The 16,218-nt window shown below is 53.7% G+C and overlaps 6 protein-coding genes across 6 annotated transcripts; 3 read left to right on the plus strand and 3 right to left on the minus strand.

Moving 5' to 3' along the window:
- Positions 1-652: 652 nt before the first annotated feature.
- NECHADRAFT_84675 (uncharacterized protein) lies at positions 653-2,345 on the minus strand (the record flags this gene model as incomplete). The annotated part of the gene is made up of 2 exons (XM_003050335.1): positions 653-1,860; positions 1,916-2,345. 2 exons carry the CDS (start codon positions 2,343-2,345, stop codon positions 653-655), a joined length of 1,638 nt encoding a protein of 545 aa, XP_003050381.1.
- Positions 2,346-3,252: 907 nt separating this feature from the next.
- On the plus strand, positions 3,253-4,290 carry NECHADRAFT_84676 (uncharacterized protein; the record flags this gene model as incomplete). Its single annotated transcript, XM_003049958.1, has 1 exon — positions 3,253-4,290. One exon carries the CDS (start codon positions 3,253-3,255, stop codon positions 4,288-4,290), a length of 1,038 nt encoding a protein of 345 aa, XP_003050004.1.
- Positions 4,291-4,349: 59 nt separating this feature from the next.
- NECHADRAFT_105274 (uncharacterized protein) lies at positions 4,350-5,445 on the minus strand (the record flags this gene model as incomplete). Its single annotated transcript, XM_003050336.1, has 1 exon — positions 4,350-5,445. One exon carries the CDS (start codon positions 5,443-5,445, stop codon positions 4,456-4,458), a length of 990 nt encoding a protein of 329 aa, XP_003050382.1. The 3' UTR covers positions 4,350-4,455.
- A 461-nt stretch (positions 5,446-5,906) lies between these two features.
- On the plus strand, positions 5,907-9,578 carry NECHADRAFT_84677 (uncharacterized protein; the record flags this gene model as incomplete). Its single annotated transcript, XM_003049959.1, has 3 exons — positions 5,907-6,345; positions 6,399-6,610; positions 6,663-9,578. 3 exons carry the CDS (start codon positions 5,907-5,909, stop codon positions 9,576-9,578), a joined length of 3,567 nt encoding a protein of 1,188 aa, XP_003050005.1.
- Positions 9,579-10,007: 429 nt separating this feature from the next.
- On the minus strand, positions 10,008-11,855 carry NECHADRAFT_105275 (uncharacterized protein; the record flags this gene model as incomplete). The annotated part of the gene is made up of 2 exons (XM_003050337.1): positions 10,008-10,848; positions 10,904-11,855. 2 exons carry the CDS (start codon positions 11,853-11,855, stop codon positions 10,076-10,078), a joined length of 1,725 nt encoding a protein of 574 aa, XP_003050383.1. The 3' UTR covers positions 10,008-10,075.
- Positions 11,856-13,003: 1,148 nt separating this feature from the next.
- On the plus strand, positions 13,004-15,882 carry NECHADRAFT_71739 (uncharacterized protein). The gene is made up of 3 exons (XM_003049960.1): positions 13,004-13,487; positions 13,781-14,290; positions 14,343-15,882. The coding sequence occupies exons 1-3, from the start codon at positions 13,254-13,256 to the stop codon at positions 15,255-15,257; spliced, it is 1,659 nt and encodes a 552-aa protein (XP_003050006.1). The 5' UTR covers positions 13,004-13,253; the 3' UTR covers positions 15,258-15,882.
- The last annotated feature ends 336 nt before the right edge of the window (positions 15,883-16,218 follow it).

Below are 16,218 nucleotides of genomic sequence, written 5' to 3' on the forward strand. Positions count from 1 at the left end.
ACGATACCAAATGGGTTTTTGCTTTGTATGATATTGGCTTGGTCCTCCTGGAGAGGGAGATCTATGGCTACCAAAAGCTGGGGTCCACGATGGCTACTGGCAGGACGCATTTTGACAATGCTGGCACGTTTTCTAACTCTTAATGTATTTATGACTGCATCAAACAAGACTCGCAAACTTCGTCGGAGCAGAGTCACAAAGGTCTTCTCTTGTGACACATACTTTGGTACATGCAACCACTCACCAACGAGTGACTTGATTGGTGACCAGGTTACTGCTTCATCCCCAAACATTTATTCCTCATCCGGCACGATACGGCATTTGAGATCCGTGTTTGAGCCCCTCTCTTTCATGCCGTTGCCTTCTGAGACAATCGCTGTTGGAGAAGTGTGCGGGTTTCGCGATTGCCGAAGAGGTCCGTGTACTATTGCATTGCATGACAGGGCGAGGGCTACGAAAATGCGATACACTGCACGACGTAGTATTTGTTGGGTATCTGTTTCTCTTTTTTTTTGTTTGGGTCTGCTTGTTCCTTGATATCCATGTCTTGAAAGCATACTTTCACGTAATGCTTTATGCGATACCTTTTACCCCTCCCGCGTTGCCAATCAGGCTCATCTCCCTCGTCCCGTCATTGCTGGATCGTTATGCATTATGTGATCTTGAGGTCCTCGGGAGAGACTTCCCAATCTTCCTCTTCATCCCAGAAGGGGGCGAGGCCGAACCGACCCATGATCTTGCCCATACCAAAACTCTCACCTCCGACGACACCTGGCCGGGGCTTCTCGTCGTTCTCCTCCACGATGACGGCAGTTGTCAAGAAGCCTGGATCTGGACTGGAGCCCATGTCAAGGAGGAGACCACCCCAGTCCAGGGTCGTGCGACCCGACTTGCGCACCTTGAGCTGGCCTATCATGCCGCCCTGTGTCATGAGGCTTGGCATGAAACCATGCTTGTTCTCCGGGTCGTCGGCACCGTTGTTGAGACCGGATGAAACCAGATCCTCCAGTGTGAGATCCACGGGGTTCGCGTCAGTAGCGGCTGGCGTCGATTCGAGGACATTAGCCTCAGTGGGCTCGGGCTTTACCTTGCTGGCGGGTTTGGGCTGGGAGACCTGCTTCAACGGGGGCATAATAGGAGGGAATCGGAAGAGATACAAGCGGCCGTCCTTGTTGCTCGGTGCCGCCTTCTTGCCATCTTCGCCCTCACCCTCTGCAACCTCGATAGAGCCGAGTTCACTGCGAAGAAGCGCTAGGTCTAGATCGGCGAACTTGTCTTCTAGCTCTTGAGCTGTTGCCTTCTTGGACTTTGGCTTGGCTGCTGGTGTCTCCTCGGCTGGCGTCTTCTCCTCGGTTGGCTTAACCTTGATACCCATGTCGATAGAGTCGTCTCCTGGTTCCTTTTTGATAGTTGGTTTTGAGTCTGTCCAGGTGCCCTCTTCTCCTTGGTCGGCCGTCTGGGCCTCTCCTGCTCCTGCATCGTCATCCACCCAGAGACTCTCCTCCTCGCCAGCCGCAGCTGGCGCATTCTGGGCATTCTCAGCAGCTTCCAGTTCGGCTGTTGTTGCCACCACAACACCCTCTTCCTTGTGTTCTTTTCGGTAGATGCCCATGGGCAGGACACTGGGGGCGCGGGTGCTCAGGACATTCATCATGGCTTCGTCCTCGCTGTCGAGTTCCTCTTCTGGTGTGTGAACGTGGAGCTTATCGGCGTTGATTCGTGCCTCGCGGAACCGTGACCCATCAGCTTGAGCAAAGCCAGGCTTGGATTCTGACTTGAAGCCTCGTCCGAAGCCGCCGCCGCCACCAAAGTTGCCTCCTCCTCCTCCACCACCAAACCAGCCTCCTCCTCCGGAACCGCCTGAACTTGTTAGAAGGCCATCAATGGTGTGAGAAAATTCGCATCTGCGCCTTACCTGCTACGCCCGACGAGAAAGGGCCACTGGCGCCGGAAATTATTCGACCGAAACCACCTCTGCCCATGGCATCACCACGACTCCTCTTACTCCTGAACCGTGAGCGTCCTCGAGCTCTACGCTCATCTGCCTCTCTCTCACGGGCCTTTTGCTCTTCCTGGCGAGCCAGCTCCTCTCGTTCTGCCTCATCTCGGCGAATGTTCTTGGGACGGAATCGACCGACGGTGGCACCTCTGGTGGCTCGAGCAACGGCGGCGCCGCGGGTTGATGCGCTTCGAATGGCTGGAGTCGTGCTCTCTGAAGCTGCGGCAGAAGCTGCTGGGGCAGTTGAAGGGCCTGCGCTGCTCTCGCCGGTGGCAGCTGGGGCACGTTGGCCAGCAGCCGCAGCTCCTCGCCGGGTGCCCCGGGCAGGTGTCCTTCCGCGATTCATGCCCTAATATCTCGTTGACGGAGGTGAATGGTGCAATTGGGAGATGAAGTTGTTGTCGCAAGCAGGTTACTCATAGAAGAAGCTCTACAAAAATTTGGATGGATCTCGAATGCCAAGTTCAAAGTGGGGTGCGGGACAAGTGGGGGATGGCAATTCTGCCGTCGCAAGTGGTCACCGCCTTTGGACAATGCGCTAAACCTATCTTGGTTAAGCATGCTTTGGCGCGAAACGTCACAGGCACCAGCCACAACTCAGGCAGGAACAGGCTCTCAGTCAAATAGCTCTTCATTTTGGGCTGGAGATAACATCATTGTGCTGAGAGATCGGACTTCTGCACTGAAAATTACCTACTAATCAACAACCTCAACTCTTTGGCTTATCATATTAGTAATCCTTAGTAGACGATCTGATTCTTGAAACAAACCACCATTCTGGGCATCTGGAATGGCAGTTTCTTGGTCAGCAACCACACCATGGCCCTACCGCAGCTGCTGAAAAAGCCACCCTCGTAATTGTGCGACAAGCTCGCGGCGTTCGATAAAAATCTCTCTATTTCGAGTCACCAGTGACAGCCTTCGAACCTGCAGCTACGGGGCTGCTGATCGCCCTGATCCCTTTCAGCGCTCGGTTATGCCAGATTCGGAAGTGCGTCTGGGGTTCCATTGGTCAGCCTGTGATGTCAGCCTCCGACACCAAGTGGTTAATTGCACCGATGGAGCGGCCTGGTTGATGAGCCTCTGCTTTATTGCAGATGATGTGGTCTATATAAACTGTAGAGCCCGGCCGTCATGTTGGCTGTTGTTTCTCTATCCAAGTTTTGGCTGAGCCCAAGTTCAACTGGTTCCATACATACCTATCTATTTACAGGCTACCTCAGCCAAGTGACACTCTTCCATACACTACCATCATGGGAGCAAGCGAGTCTAAACACTCGGGCTCTTATTACGGCCCTGGCAAAGGATGGGACTATTCTGGCCAAGGCAAGCCAGCTCCTGGTCAAGTACCCGTCTACTACGGATCCCCAGGCTGGGATGGACAAGGCGGTCCGAATAACAGTGGCCAAACCTATGGCCAACAGGCTTATGGCAACCCAGCATACGGTCAAAGTTATGGCCAGAACCTCGCACCACCGAATCCTCCGCCGTATCCCCAACCCCCTCAAGGATACGGACAGCCCCCTCCAGGGCAACCGATGTACGGACAACGTCCCCAGAGCTCAAGTGGCCCGCCTCCCCATGGCTACGCACAGCACAGCCCACAACCGCGTCCTCAAAGCTATCCTCCCCCGAACGCGCCACCACAGTCTCACCAGATGGCACCAGACAGGCCGTTTGGTCTCTTTGCTTCCGACTTTATGATCTTCCTCGACGGGAGTAGCAGCAACAAGACCATGACTATCGGGAGACACCCCGGCGATGTACAATACCGCGCCGACATTAGCTTCGGTGCACACCACAAGATGCAACTCTTTCGAATGAACGGCATGAATCAGATGCTGATTGCTGGAGCAAAGGGAGTGGGCTTCACCGGCAGCAGGATCAATGTCAACTGGGCAGACGGGCGCTCCACCGAGATGAAGTCTTCAGACCCAAGCAAGATCAAGTTTGACGTTGGCGGCAACACTTTTCTATGGGTCAAGGCGGAGAAGAAGGAAATCAGCGGCATTCTTGGTAGAGAAGTGGGCAAGGGCTTCAAGCTTGTGCGCCAAGGCATGGAAGAAGAGGCACTCGCCATCTTTAGCCAGTCGGCCAGGTTTGAATATTCAAAGTCCTCGGGCTGGTTCTGCTTTGTCGGCCGTGGGGCATCAGGGCAGATGGGATCGGACTGGGCCAACATGGCGGTCTTGGCCATGCTCAAATTGTGGCAGATCAAGGCACTGTCCAAATTTGCTGAAATCACCGGAGAAGGGATAGGCGCGGTAGCGGGAGCTGTTGGCGGAGGATGAGATGAATGTTGTTGGATATCTGATAGGCGAGCGTGTACTGTGATATTCTTGTCTTTGGTATATGATGTAAATTGTAACATTATCATGAAAGCCATGTTGTTCATGTGCTCATAGACAGCGTGAATGGAGCCACCGATATCATGCCCGATCCTTGACTGGCAAGTTCTATCGAAGACACATGAGAGCCTGGTCACCGAATTGGTCGGCAATGCTCCCTTCCTTGACGATCATTGCTCCGATCCAATCTCTCCCAGCCTCCACAGTTTTCGCGCCGAACTTGACGACCACACAGCTTCGGACGTGTGCTGCAGACCAGAGGATACCACCCTGGGTTTCCTTCTCAAGTCTCTGCAAGCGCCAACGCTCATGGTCCGAGAGATTTGGCTCGCCCGCCGCCTTCGCTTCTGGTGACCGGAAATCCCTGGCCCCAATTCGAGGAAGTGCGGCAAACTCGCTCATGAAGAACTCTCCCAAGGACCCCATCTTGCTTCCACGTAAGATGAGAGTCCCGGATATCGCCAAGTTCTGCATCATGTCTGGGAGTGATCGACCAACAGACTTGCTCGCTTCTCTCGAGAGAATGATTGAGTCTCGCACCAAAAGCCTTTCGGTAGAGGCGTCACGTTGATCGCAGAGCCAGATCTCGTTGCGCCCAGACCATTTGTGGAAACTCCAGTTTTCTCCGCGGGCTGCACGACCTTGAGTCACCCAGTCCAGAAGACACAGCGAAGCCCGGCTCTTGAGTCGGAATATCTGTGTTTGCGCATACACACTGTCCTCGAACGGTTGGACAGGGTCCGGAAGAAGACACATGGAAGCCTCATCGTCGATAGTGACATTTAAATTCTGCCGCGTGGTGACATCTGCCGAGGGGGATTTGAAGACCTTGGTATGTCCTTGCGTAGCGATACTGAGTTTCGCTTTCTGTTTGACACGGACGGTCAAGCTGACACTGTCCCCAGCAACAAGACCGCCTCCATATGATAAAAGAAAGACCAAGATGCTTGGTTGAGTTGGTGAAGGCGCAGGAGAGATCAGTTTCAGTGGATACTGATAAGTCATTGCTTGGAGACCGCTCCCACCATCAGGCAAGAGACCAACGACGATGCGGCCATCACCGGGGGAGGAAGAGGACGGAGGGAAAGGCGATTCCATTTTGGAACCATATTGGTGATGTATGTGATTTAAGGAACGAGAAGGAATGAGTGAAGGGCCAATTTCATCTGATATAAAATATCTCCATCTTTATCATGAATAGTAGAAGCATTTCCTCTCAAGTTGAAACAAACAAGCCTTGATAAGAGTGCGTGGATTGTGGCTGGGGCCCCGCTTGTTCTGGGGCTGCCAAGTGCCAACTTGGAAGCGGAGCTTGGGCCAGTGGCTCAGGTGGCTCAGCTAGCTCTCCAAGGTCGTTAGGCACCTCCCCTCCCCGACGTTCATCCGCCATCTTCCAGCACCAGAAACCGCCCACTTTCCAAAATAGCTTGCGCCGTCATCCACGCGACATTCGACGCGCCAAGTGGCCTGCAACACCATTGTCGCCCCCGCATCGAGGGTTCAAGACTGCAAAGTCCATATACTCAATGTCAGCCTCGCGACTGCCTCTACGAGAGACCATGGACAATAACGCGACCCTCACCCCGACCCCCGATCCCGACGGCACAACGCGTCGTCGTTCGGGACGCGTCGTGAGAGCGCCCGCCAAGTTCACCCCCGAGCCCGCCACTCAATCCTCCAACACGAAGCGCAAGCGAGACGATGCAGATGATGACGAAGAAGACGAGGAGGATGCCGAGAATGAAGCGCCTGATTCTGACGAGGAGATGAGCGACGAGCCCGACAATGAGAGCGACGAAGACCACCCTGCGCCGCGCTCTAGGAAGAAGTCGTCGCAAACAAGTCGCGCAAAGAAGCCATCCTCCAAAAAGCCCAAGATCAATGGATCTCAGCCTTCGCGACCTGCGCGAGTTACCCACGCCGCCAAGAGCCTTCCCAGCAGGCCTAAGAAGACGGTTCGCATTGAGGAGGCGGCCGAGAAGGGAACCGGCCTTTTCGGTAGGCGCACTCTCGGCTTGATGCGCGCTTTTCCGATGCTAACTTTTCTCTAGCTGATCTCTTTGGTACTGGAGGAGAATCTGTCGAGTCGGTCGTCACAGAATGGGTGCACAAATACCGCGAAGACGAAGCTGCAGCCATGACGGACCTCGTGAATTGCATCCTGCAATGCGCCGGCTGTGACCAGGAGGTCAACGAGGACGACATTCGGGACCCCGAGAACATCCCCAACCGACTGATTGATCTTCAGAGTGTTTACCAAGAGGTACGGCCGTAACGCGCCTGAGGCGTTAGAAGTGGTGCTGACAAGATGACAGCAACAAATCACAGATTATCCTCTAATCTCTAGAACCAAGTTTACGCGGTCCTTCCGCGACATCCTAGTGAGCTTCTTCGAGGAGCTCCTCTTGGCCATCCACGAGGCCAACCTCATCTATCAAGATGAGAGTCTAATCGATAATCTTCACGCCTGGCTGGCCAGCATGTCTTCATCGTCTCTCCGACCTTTCCGCCACACCGCTACTACCATATCACTATCCGCTCTGACGGGACTGGTGAGGGTAGCGGACAGATTGGACGACAGAATCAGCCATGTCGGGATTCGCCTGCAGAAGGCCAAGAAAGCCAAGAGCAAAGTCATGGCAGCGGACCATCAGAAGGAACTGGACAAGAACAACAGCAACCGCAAGATCTGCAGTGAAGCGATTCAATCCTTCTTTGACACAGTCTTTGTTCATCGCTACCGAGATGTTGACCCCAAGATCCGAACTGAGTGCGTCGAAGCACTCGGAAACTGGATCCTAGGCTTGCCAAACGTTTTTCTTGAGCCAAGCTACCTCCGTTACCTTGGTTGGATGCTGTCAGATACCAACGCGCCGACTCGACATGAGGTTCTGAAGCAGCTTACCAAGGTTTTCAAGCGAGACGCGTCCCAGCTTGGCCACTTTATCGACAGATTCCGACCCAGGCTCATAGAGATGGCCTGCAAGGATTCCGAGGTCTTTGTTCGCGTGGCGGCAATTGGCTTGATCGACGTTCTTCGTGCCAAGGGCATGCTGGAAGCTGAAGAGATTGATGCCATTGGAAAGCTGATCTTTGATAATGAGTTCAGAATTCGAAAAGCCGTGGTCGGATTCTTTGTGGCGTGCGTTGATGAGGCCCTCGACTCGAAGCTGGAAGACCTCGGTGGCTCAGAGGTGATGGATGAGATACCCGCAGGAAAATACGACGATGCAAGACCACAGGATCCCTTTGACGCACCTCGCGCCGACTGGGCTGATCTCAAGTGCCTCGCTGAGACGCTCGCTATTTACGACAGTCAGATTGAGGAACACCATCAAGCCGCACAGAGCCTGAGGCTAGACGTCGCCGTGGATCTTTTGGAGGCAACAATCCCCGACACCAGAATCTCGTTGGCATCGCAGGTTCTCTATGAGAGAGTCGAAGAGATCAAAGACTGGAGGATACTGGCGGGCTACCTCCTCTACGACCACACGACCAGCTCAAGGTCAAAGTCCAGGGCCAATGATGCAGAAAGGGCATTCAAGAAGGCCGTCGCTCCCGCAGCAACTGAAGAGGCGATTCTCTTGGATGTTTTGAGCTCAGCAGTCAAGTCAAGCCTTGCCCAGGCTAGCGAGCACGACAAGGGGAGAAAGAAGCTGCAGACAACTGATGGGTTGAGCTCCGAAGACATTGCGCTTGAGCTTGTCAGTCTCATCCCCAAGCTCCTCAGCAAGTTTGGTGCCGAACCAGATACAGCAGCAATTGTTCTTCGTCTGGCTCATTTTCTCAACCTAGACGTCTTCCAGCAACTGCGACAAGATACCAGCAAGTATGAGAGTCTGCTTGATGAGGTCAGCACGCAGTTTAACAGACACGACGATAAGAGAGTCTTGTCCGAGGCGGCTACAGCTTTGCTGCATTCACGACAGTACGACGAACTCGAGGAGCTGACTGACGGCAAGCTCTCGAACCTCTGGGAAAATGTCGTCACTGCTCTTCACAACTTTGACAAGACGTGCGAAATCTCATCACGAGGAAACCTCGCCGAAGCACCTCTCAAGGAGCTGTCGACAGTTCTTCTCAAGATTAGCAAGTTGGCGAGCATCTCGGATTGCATCGACGTTCTTGAAGCTGAAGGTGGTACTGAGGAATCACCTGTATCACCAGTTATCCAGATTCTGGCCAACATCGTGCACCGGGGCAAGTACGAGCCTTTGGATGACGAGGACCTCGATGATCTCGAGGACGAGGTGGTTTCGTTCGCCATCAAGAGTTGCCAGTTCTACTTTATGTGGAAGGCCCGGGCATTCTCCAAGCTTCTGTCGTCTGGTGTGAATATCGCAGACGCTGATCTTGACCGCCTATCCGTGCTACGGCAGACATTCCGTAGACATCTCATCGAGACACTCTCATCTCGAGCTGCCATCGACCAGCTTCGACTATTTGCTACCGGAAGTCTTTGCGATCTCCATCTCACTTTTGCAAGCCTTCGACCAACGATCGAGCACTTCCGTCCTTCGTCAAGCTCCGAGTCAGAGGCGGCGACGGGTGGAGAAAAGTACAAGTCACTAATCCAGGAGATTGAGTCAGGCCTTGTGCCCGAATTGGTCGCCATTTTTGACGGCGCCGAGCGACAATACGCCAAGAAGTCAAAGAAGGACAAGACTCTGAACGAGCCAGCTGAGGATGAAGATCCCGTGGCCGATGACGAAGATGAAGACGAGGATGATGAGGACGAGAGCCTGTCTGACGAAGAGCGGTTCGCCGCCGAACTCAAGGCCGAAAAGGCGCTCTGTGAGCTCACGGCCAAGTACGTCCTCGCCATCACAGCGAGACTCGTAGACAGCCGTGGCGCCCACGCCGGCAAGCTACGGAGACGTCTACTCCGCAACCAACACAAACTCGGTCACAACTTCAAAGAAGTCGTCGCCTACCTCGACGAGGAGAAGCTCGCCGAGCGCACAAGGAAGAAGGCCGCCAGCGTCCAGCCCCCCTCCACCGCCGCCGTCTCCAAGACCCAGAAGCCGCAGCTCAGCGAGCCCATCGTCACCATCGGGGATGACGACTCTGGCTCGGACGACATCTTTGACGACACGCCGCCACCCGAGGAGGGCTCGCGGGAGGATCTCCGGCGCAAGGGCCTCCTTGAGGAGGATCCTATCGACGACGACGACGAACACGAAGAGGAACGACCAGCTCACGAATCAGATGATGAAGTTCTCGGAGATTAAAAGGCGAGGCTGTTTTTTGTTTTTGGCTTTTGCAAATGTGTAAATGGTGGACACGATGCTCTTTTTCAGGCGGGAACTATTGGACTTTTCTCTATTAACATGTTAAGTTGCGACTTTGTAGGCTCACTGTCTCAAACATGACCTCCCTTTTTTTTTTCTATTGTTTTCTGTGTTTCTATCAAGGTAGCCTCTCTTGGTCTCCCACACGTGTGTCGTCAGGGTTTGGAGTCTGGGTATGTGACCGAAGGAAAGCTCGCGGCGTCTAGAGATTGTTGTGTGTGCGAAAGAAAAGAAACCCTCAAGTCAAAACGTTTTGTCATTACATTTTCTATTCAGACAAGTTTCCTTTACGCCCTATTTTTTCCCCTGGTGTGTGTCCAGGTCAAGGAAATACCTACATGTACCTATGAGCGCCGCCGAAATGCAAAACTCCACGGCCCAAACTCTCTGGCTTGCCCATTTTTCCGTCCGTGAACCAAACAAGTACCGTCAGACTCCTAGCCTGCTATCCGTGTTCCAAAGAGATTGTACATTCTCTGCCAGCGCTTCCCTTCTCCCGCGTCGGCCTTGCCTGGATCAGACTCCAAAACCTTGACGCCGTATTGTCGAATACAGCATGCAAACGGCCGACTAGACACCGGCGTCTTATCTGAGTTCTTGGTCTTGCGAGGCTGCTCGTCCTCATCATCGCTGTCACTAGGGGGCTTCCCCTTTCGAGCGGCTTCTTGGGCTTCCCTCTTCTTAGTCTGGGCCAGACTCTTGCGCTCTTCCAGTTCCCCCCAGAGTGTGAATAGTCGATCGCGAAGCATTTGCAGATCCTTTGTCTCGTGCCTCAAGTTGGACGCATCGAGGCTGAGAAGACACTGAGCAGCGTGGTTATCGACTGCAACCCACATCCTCTGCTTGCTCTTCTTCTCAGGGACAGCAGCGTCTTCAAGCTCCAGGTAAAAGCGCCATTCCCAGTTGCGCTTTACTGCAAAGTTGTCCAAGGTACTCTGATCTGCATCTTCCTCTTCTTCTGAGCCGCTGCCAGAGAGGGATTCCTCTCCATCGTCCGAGAGGATGTCGAACTCTGTTTCTTTCTTGGGGCGGGCGAAATCCACGAGGTTCGAAGGGAAAAAGTTGACGACTCTGACATTGGAGCGGTAGTTGGTGTTTACAAAGGGCAGTTGGAGCTTCACATCCTGCCCGTCAATGGTTGTCTGGTGATACACAGGCTCAGTCATTTCAGCCACGAAGCTGGTGGGCTTGTCCATGTTTTCGCATTTCACTATAGGTTCAAGTTAGCAGATCAGAGTGTGACTCAAGGTGAAGCCTGGTATTACCTCGGGAGTTCAGGTCTGATATCTCAACAGGTTGTTCATCCTTCTTCTGGCTCAGCTGAGCTCGTGCACGTTTTGCTTTCCGTTTCGTCTTGGAATTCTCTTTTTTGGTTTCCGACTCGGTGGATAACTCTGACTTGCGTTTTTGGCCTACCTTGCCTGCCTCGGCTATATCCTTGATCTGGGTTTTCTTGAGGCGTTCGTAGTCTCGCTTCCTTCGGAGGGCGTCCTTCATATGAGGATTGACGTTCTCGGGGTCATCTAGAGTCAGTGGGCAGATGTTGAGTTTTGGTCCGCTGGCACCGCGGTCTTCTCTCAAGAATCCCTCCAAATTGGCGTTGTTGCGTCCCAATTTGATCTGCACGTTCCGGATAGACACCCATTGACCAACTTTGATGTTAGTCTCACGAATCACAGTGGCGTGAGGCTCCCAGCATGTCACTTGGACGCATCGTTTACCGAAAGGTCCTGTCCAGTTGGAACTGGGAGTGGAAGAAGTGTCCATGAACTTGTCGGTGTAGCCATACGGATCGCCGTCTCGACCTCCAGGGAGATCCCCATTGTAGCTGAACTCATAAAATGAGTCGTTCTTAGTATAGTCGGCAACCCAAAGCGTCACCTTATCGCCCATGTCGTAGGGAGGCTTGACGATCTGAACCACCATGTCGCAGAACATGCCATCCCTGACATTCTCGAGGAGGTTGAACTTGTCTTTGACATTTGTTGATGTGAGCACCATAGTCTCGAATTCGACTTCTGTTGGGAGACGGTCTTTGTCGATGCTGTGGTACATCTGAGAGACAAAGGCATTCTCCTTGTTATCAGGAAGTCGGTCCTTTGATTTGATAGGATGATGAAGTGCGACCGAGGCATCGGCTGGGGGCTTGGGAATTTTGGAGGCTTGGTATAATGAGATGGAAGTTTTCCAGTTGGTTATGAGCGAAGGCATGTCCATGTTATACTTTTGAACCTGGGAAGCCAGTCAGTGAGGATGCTGCCCGTGGCATGTGGTGGCACGCACTTTGGCTGAGCGAATGAGTACAACATCGCCACAGCCAGCTTTTGGCATCTCATTGCTAGGACGGAAAATGTTGAGACAGATGGAAGATTCAGAGTCTTGTTCAACTGAAGAGTCATAGATGCGAAGTTGACATTTCCAGTCTGGGCGCGTGTTAGTGTTTGGTGGGAAGAGGTGGTGATAGGAGAGAGCCTCACCAGTGCCTCTCGTTGGAACAGGAGCACGACAATCGACGATGACACCAACGACATTGACCATGGAATTTTGGCGGATCTGGCCGTCAAGGATATTACGAATCGAGACATAGCCCGGAAGTAAGGGTGGCGGCGACATTGTAGCTGACGAAGGAGCTGCAAGGCAGTTCCCGCATCACGAAGCAAATGACCGTGAATAAGAGGATCCCTGATTGTTTGCAGCTTTACGCGGTCGCGTATAGTCACAGTTGAGATGTGACGTCGTCGTGGGATGGAGAGAGTGCCAGTGAGACGCGGTGGTCCATGGCGTCTGAGCGTACATGAAAGGGACCAGACGCGTAGAGAGGCTTGCCCCTCCATGTCTTTGTGTCGCGGCAGCACGTGACGTTGCATGTGATTTGACCGTTCATCTTAATTTTGTGGCAAATTGCTTTGCTTTTCATGTGAAGGGACAAATTTGGGAGCGAGGACAAGAGCAATTTTTCAATAGTGTAGATACTGTGTACAGATTGTTGAAGTAGCTAGCAGTGTTTGCCAAGTACCTGATGCATCGACTTCAGGCACCACTCATCACCCACCGCCTTTCTTTCAGTGAGGAGAAGCTATTTGCCTGGGCTGCAAGTGGGTGAATGGCCCATCCATCCATGCGTGGATGATTCTGGACGCTTTCCATTGCGCCCCAAGCCAAGTTTCTGCCTGAGACCTGAGGCTGAAATCACCCGACCGGGGCCCTTTATTTTGGCACAGGCGGTAGCGGCTTCTTTTTAGGCCTAGCTCTCCTGGAAGTCAGTGGTGACTGTTGCCCGTCGCCCAAAGAAAGACTCGCCTGCTGGGTCAAATCATTTCAACGCCCTCCTAGTCCAGTCCCCGGCCGACCAACCCAACTTAAGCCTTCCCTTCCTCTTTCACCTTCTCCATCAACAACAAAATCTTCTTCCTCCTCCTTTTCCCTTTCCTCCTCACATCTCTCGACTCTTCCCGCCATCTTACCCAAGCGAGGAACCTTATTGAGCCAGCCTATTTTCATTTAAACGCTGGGCTCCCTTCTACTCATACTTCTTTGCGCTTCCCCCCCGCACAAGAATTTGCTGCTGCTGTTCACCTACCAACGCCCCCTCCTACCAAAACAATACCAGTCACCATGGCTGAGCGATACATCCCCGAGCATCGCCGCACCCAGTTCAAGGCCAAGAACACCTTCAAGCCTGAGGAGCTTCGTCGCCGCCGCGAGGAGCAGCAGGTTGAGATCCGAAAGGCGAAGCGTGAGGAGAACTTGGCCAAGCGACGAGGTATTGGAACCGGTGAGAACCGCCCTGGCGCTTCCCTCGGCGCCGCCCCCGACAGCGATGATGAGTCCGCTCCCACCGAGTCTCAGGTATGTGCTTCATCTTCCGTTTCATCCATGCGTCGTCTACTTCTCACTCGAAGCGGGCTTGCAAATCTCGTCTTCGCTTCGCCCCGTCCCTCCCGCCTGTGATGTGGGGGAAAAGAAACCATCTCATGGAACCCCACATTGCGTATGGCTCGGTGACCTGAGCAGAGGCCGACCACGCCTGCCATGACGCTCACGTCCCGCTCCATGGCCCAACCGCTTTTGCGTGCCCTTCAACTTTCACAATCCTAGCCTGAATCGTCGCCAAGAGACCCCTTGCTGACCCCTCCTCTTAGCTGAACGAGGACCTTCCTCAGATGGTCGCTGGCGTCTTCTCGGAACAGATCGATGCGCAGATCCAAGCCACCACCAAGTTCCGAAAGCTGCTCTCCAAGGAGCGTAACCCCCCGATCGAGGAGGTCATCAAGACCGGTGTTGTCAGCCGCTTCGTCGAGTTCCTGCGATCCCCCCATACCCTTGTCCAGTTCGAGGCTGCCTGGGCTCTGACCAACATTGCCTCCGGCTCCGCCACCCAGACACAGGTTGTTATCGAGGCCGGCGCTGTCCCCATCTTCGTCGAGCTTCTTGCCAGCCCTGAGCCCGATGTGCGGGAACAGGCCGTCTGGGCCCTCGGCAACATTGCCGGTGACAGCCCTCACTGCCGCGACTACGTCCTCAGCTGCGGTGCCCTGAAGCCTCTCCTTAACCTCCTCGGTGATAGCCGCAAGCTCAGCATGCTCCGTAATGCGACTTGGACTCTTAGCAACTTCTGCCGTGGCAAGACTCCTCAGCCCGATTGGAGCACCGTAAGTGACCAAACATCGAACCATGTGAACGCAAGCTGACATGTGCTATTAGATCGCCCCTGCCCTCCCCGTCCTTTCCAAGCTGGTCTACTCCCTCGACGATGAGGTGTTGATCGATGCTTGCTGGGCCATCTCTTACCTGTCTGATGGATCCAACGACAAGATCCAGGCCGTTATCGAGGCCGGCATCCCCCGCCGACTCGTGGAACTGCTCATGCACGCCTCCACCTCTGTCCAGACCCCTGCGCTGCGCTCCGTCGGAAACATTGTCACCGGTGACGATGTCCAGACTCAGGTCATCATCAACTGCGGTGCCCTGCCCTGCCTTCTTTCTCTGCTCAGCTCCACCAAGGACGGTATCCGCAAGGAGGCTTGCTGGACCATCTCCAACATTACCGCCGGCAACTCGTCCCAGATCCAGGCCGTTATCGATGCCAACATCATTCCTCCTCTGATCCACCTTCTCCAGAATGGTGACCTGAAGACCCGCAAGGAGGCTTGCTGGGCCATCAGCAACGCCACCTCTGGAGGTCTGCAGAAGCCTGAGCAGATCCGATATCTCGTTGCTCAGGGCTGCATCAAGCCTCTCTGCGATCTCCTCGCCTGCCCCGACAACAAGATCATCCAGGTTGCTCTCGATGGTCTTGAGAACATTCTTAAGATTGGCGACCTCGACAAGCAGGCTGCTGGCGAGAGCGGTGACTCCATCAACCGTTATGCTCTCTTCATCGAGGAGTGCGGTGGTATGGAGAAGATCCACGACTGCCAGAACAACGCCAACGAGGAGATTTACATGAAGGCCTACAACATCATTGAGAAGTATTTCTCTGACGATGAGGAGAACGCTGATGAGGGTATGGCCTCGCAGCCCGCCGGCCCCAACGGCACCTTTGGCTTCGGCGCCAACGGTGCTGCCCCCTCTGGCGGCTTCGATTTTGGCAAGGGCAGCGACGCGATGGACATGTAGGGCCTGACCTTGCAGCAGCGTTCTGAGAGGACAATGCATGCCTTTTGATGACTTCCGACTGGATATCCGAAACGTGGAGCAGTCTTCAACCCTAGCATTATAGTAGCATCACGACCCCTTACCCAGTACAGTTCTACCAGACTGTCATTTTACCCCCCACCCCTATGATATCACACACCCCAACCCAACCCAACCGCGTCTTTTTAATGTATCTGGAAGGTTTATGCGAGGGAAAATCCCATCCCCGCAGAATACAGGCCCTATGGTAGCTTGAAAGCTCCAGCCTGAGAGAGGAAGAAAGTGAGAGAGCGAGGACAGCGGAGGCGCTTCGCATCTCGAGAGGAGTGCCGGAGAAGTGGCCAAGGTGGACGAGTCGAAGTGGAGGCAGAAGGGCATCATGAAGGGTGTTGTCCAGGCCCACAAGACTCGCGCAACACGGCGCCGAAGGAGTCTGGCAGCATCATGCATGATTGATGCGAATGGAGGTGGAACCCCGTGCTAGTGCATCGGGAGATTCCGAGATGAAGCTTGAAAACTGCGGCTGATTCACTACCAAGTGGTGGTGTGTCTGGTTCAACAGTAGCCGAACCCGTAGTCAACAAAAATAAGGAGTGTTTGCCCCTCATTGTATGATTCGCATGGCTTTGGTGATGACAGTGATGACATGTGACGCTGGTTTATGTGTACAATGATATCGATGTCTCTGGGAAATCGCATTTATAAAGTCTGTCTAATCTCAAATTGTATCCGAATGATTGCGAATTCATTCCTCTTGAAGACGGTCAGCAACGATTTTAAAGGTATGGTGGGGTAAGAAACTATCATGACTATCGCACTGTATTACACAACACAACTGTATGGTCTCGCACAGTGTGAACTAGCCAAACAATTTTTCTGGACAATTAGGCAGTGACAGACTTAGGTTGACCTCACAAATCTGGCTTCTTTGGACAACCTCGGC

This window comes from Fusarium vanettenii, assembly GCF_000151355.1.
Source record: "Fusarium vanettenii 77-13-4 chromosome 9 genomic scaffold NECHAsca_6_chr9_2_0, whole genome shotgun sequence".
Taxonomy (NCBI): domain Eukaryota; kingdom Fungi; phylum Ascomycota; class Sordariomycetes; order Hypocreales; family Nectriaceae; genus Fusarium; species Fusarium vanettenii.